Raw genomic sequence first — 4,062 nt, 5'->3', positions numbered from 1 at the left:
ATGGCAAACATGATGACAAAAATTATAACAAGTCAGAAAGATATGCTTCGGAACGACAGTCCAATAGTGATGCCCCTGCTAAGAGAGTGAATAATGGGAGCCTTGCTGAACCAAGCTTAAATAGATCTGCTGCTACCTCACATGAACGTGAGTCTAACCATAGACGCAGATATGTAGCTCCTAAGCTTTCAGAAGAAGAGCGGGCTGCCAAGCTTAAGCAGATGCAATTGGCTGCTGAGTTGCATGAAGAGCAGAGGTGGAAACGTATAAAGAATGCCGAAGAGACTGATGCACGGGAAGCAACCCAAAACAAAAATTCAGGTGGAAGGAATTTCTTGGATGATGCTCAGAAAAGTGTATACGGTGCTGCCGAAGGAGGGAGTAAGTCAATAGCTGAAAGTGTTCGTCGTCGCACACATTATTCTCAAGGCAGGTCTGGCGGGGAAGGAAATGCATTTCGACGGTAATCAAGGGGTAATAAAGGGGCGATCCAGTGGTTGTTTTATTACTAATTGTGTTATCTAGGTTTAGACCCCCACTATTGCATGCGCTTTCTTTCCTGTAACCCTGTTTAATATCAGTGGAATAACATATCAAGTATTTGTAGTTCATCTCACCTGATTTGAGATGTCCAGTGTTCCTATAAGGTTTTTGAGGTATTTTATTTATCCATGGAGAAATGTTTTCTATATTTTTATGCTCTCGCCCTTACTCATACATTGAGCTGATCTAAACTTCACCATTAGACTTGGTCTGAGAGCCAAGTTGAATTGGTTGGTGCATCAGAAATTGTGAATACATTGTAACACAACTTGTTTTGGTTTCTAAACTTGCACAAAGTTGCAGAGAAAACACTGTACTCTGTGGATCAAAATCATGGTGGGTTCATCATAAATGTAATCCTTTGATTGAAATCAACCTGAAGGCGAATGATTGTGTCTCCCAAAAGTATCAAAACACTACCATGTTGAAAATATCAGTGCCTAAAGTCATCCACAAAGAGTCTATAGAAAAAGTAGCCGCTGCTCAATTGCTATTATCTCTGTAGTCACACTCAACCAGAGAATTTTCTTCTTTTCTGGCATCATAAAATGAATATTAGTACTAGTTATTTAGTTCTCCATTAAATTTTAGACAAGTACAGTTGTACTACACTAGCTGTTATGTCTCATGTTAGTTGGTATATATATGGTTAAAATAGATTTAATAACCTCCCATCTTCCTTTTGTTTTGGATGAAAATATCCCTCTTCTTTTGATCCAATTCCTATAATTTTATTCACTTTTTTAACATGAGAGAACATGACAAAGTAACTTTTGATTAGGAAAGATAATTATGATATGACCCAAAAATGAAAATTGTATTAACACCTTTAAAAGCTCTTAATAAAGGTATATTTTCATTAAAAGCCTCAATTAAGAAGCCATAAAACTAACATCAAATCAATTAAGTAGTAGGCAAGGCAAATTCATTATCTTGCCGGTTGGGTTGTTATTAATCTGTATAATTAATGATAGTTATGTAAAGCTTCCTCCTTAATTACTATTGTTCTGATGCTACATCATCCTACATACAGTTGCATGTCACTCTCACTAGTTTTGACAATGCCACCTTAACCAAATTAATCATGCAACTCATTAATCAATCATGAATTAATAATCCATTTTACCTATTCAACTGGTAATTGTGATTAGACGACTTGCCAAATACACTTATTGCCGACACACCCTTTGGTAACATAGATACCAATACTCCTTTTTCCTTTGTATCATTCTCATGGCACCAAGTAGTGCACAAAATGTGATTGTCACATGAAACAGATGGTTATGTGATATGTCTATGGCTTTTTCATTACTTTTCCACAATGTAGGGATAACATAACACTAACGACAAGTCACTAAGTTAATAGGGAAATTTGGTGGAAACTCAGGTACAGTCAACTTCACGTGAAGTTGATAACTGAAAGTCATTAAATGATTTGACTGATTTGACTAAATTTTCATCTAACGGCTCTCGACTACAACTTCAGGTGAAGTCTACTGCACCCGAGTTTTCACCGGAAAATTTTGCTCACAAATGGCAATTATATATTTATATCAACATATGATATAATTAACTAATTACTAGTAAACAAGTAAAATTGAATTTCAATTGTTCTAGTGTGGAGTGTGATATTAAACCTTTTTTCTCTTTTTGAATTGCCTACTTGCACTCAGGTTTTATTATTAGAATTTCAGTTAGTTCTATCCGGTTTAATTGAAGTGTTATGAAAAGAGTATTGGTCTTTCAAGTTTAAATAACCTAGTTGAATGTAATATTAACTAATAAATAAAATGAAATGTTATGTAAATGGAAAATAAATTAAAAAGTCAAATATAAAAAGACTTTTATATTAATGTACATATAAATAATCACTTTTTATGGTCACAAAAAAAAAACACTTTTTATACATCAATTTGAAATATTTGAATCAAATCCAAATCATCTAAAGCTAAAATAATTACAAAATAAGAAATTGAACAAAGAACTATAATATGTACAAATATTATTAAAATAATTTAAAGATATTTAATTTTCACTATTTCACTTTATAACAACACTTATTTAATACATCCATTTTTTAATAGTAATAATAATAAAAAAAGCATGTTCACCTATTCTTTTCTGATCTCACACATTTGCAAGTTTGGATTATATATGTCATAACTCATTATTAACTAACTAGAACCAGATTTTTGCATTGTGCGGACTCAAATAAATGATAAAATTAATTAATAAATATTAATTTTGACTAAATTCTATTTCAAAGATTCAAGCTTTACATTTTTATATTATCAACTATTTTAATAAGGTTAAATATATTTTATTTTTCATTATATAAAATTAAAATATAAATATTAAAATAAAATAAAATAACAATGACTACTTGAATGAGTTTAAAAATTAATTTTTTAAGCTAACTATTACTACTTCTAAGAATTTTATAAATGTGAATTATTTTTTAAGCATCTTTGTTAATAACTTTATATAATATTTTTTTATTCTATTATTTTAACTATCACTTATCACAATTTAAAGTTATAAAAATTAAATACAAGCTAAGTTGTAATTTTATCTAATATTATTATGATTATTTCTATTTCTAATTTAGAAAACTATTAAAGTAAATACCAAAAAGTTTAAAATTTAATATATTTTATTGATATAAAGTTGGATACATGCATGTTAATGCTCAATCCGTAATAAAAATGTAATGATTTTTTATAGAGTAACTCAAGGAAATAAAATTTTATAACAATCTACTCTAAAGATTGCCTCTAATATGTGTGTTTCGATATTTACCTAGAACTGGATGGTTGGGCTTGAATGAGAGACCCAAACGCTAGAGGAAAGTGGTCTCCAACCTGCTTTACGTCTGAAAATCGCCGTCCAAGTTATATATGTGAAAGAATGAGAGTTGGTACCTGCAAAGACACTCCAATGGTAAGTCAGCAAGGGGTTAAGCATGTTTAATGTATTGAAACTTAGAGATGCCTAAGGGGTATTAGTGTATTTATAGGTGATGTGCCAATAACCACCGTTGGAGTGGATCCACTATTAGTGGTGGATAACCGTCCCTTTATCTTAGGATTGTCGAGATCTCTCTCCTAGAAGTGGGTGAGAGATTTAGGGAGGTAGTTACTCATTTAGATAAGTATGAGCTGCATGTTTCAGTTGGCTCCGACCTCTTAGAGGAGGTCAGATGAGTGGATAAGGCTACTCTTTTTGACCGGGCCTTTTAACTTTATTGGACCTGGCCGTTATATTGGGTCAGGGTATGAATAGTGCCCCTACTCAAGTTTCATCTTTTAGCTAGGATTCGGATTCGAGTATTAATCGAAATCAAGTATTAATAGAAATCGGAGATGCTCTGAGTCGATCCCTTCTTTCACGTCGGGAAACCGTCATGGTTTTTCATTCTTGAAACCGACATGATTTTCAACCACCGCGTCTAATCAAACGTCGCGTCTGTTTGAGTGTGGCATTTATGCGTGGGGGAGTAGTTACATTGGTAACGGCACG

The 4,062-nt window shown here is 32.5% G+C and overlaps 1 protein-coding gene across 1 annotated transcript in view; it reads left to right on the top strand.

Moving 5' to 3' along the window:
- LOC107483068 (uncharacterized) overlaps positions 1–691 on the top strand; it is a gene marked incomplete in the record, with an annotated part of 2,700 nt that extends 2,009 nt beyond the window's left edge. Inside the window, 1 exon segment of the mRNA XM_016103679.3 lies at positions 1–691. Within this exon segment, the coding sequence (XP_015959165.1) occupies positions 1–467 (467 nt within the window).
- Between the last annotated feature and the right edge of the window lie 3,371 nt (positions 692–4,062).

Source organism: Arachis duranensis, chromosome 4 (genome assembly GCF_000817695.3).
Source record: "Arachis duranensis cultivar V14167 chromosome 4, aradu.V14167.gnm2.J7QH, whole genome shotgun sequence".
Lineage (NCBI taxonomy): Eukaryota > Viridiplantae > Streptophyta > Magnoliopsida > Fabales > Fabaceae > Arachis > Arachis duranensis.
Note: the sequence above shows the minus strand (reverse complement) of the source record. Positions and strands in the feature narration are given on the sequence as shown.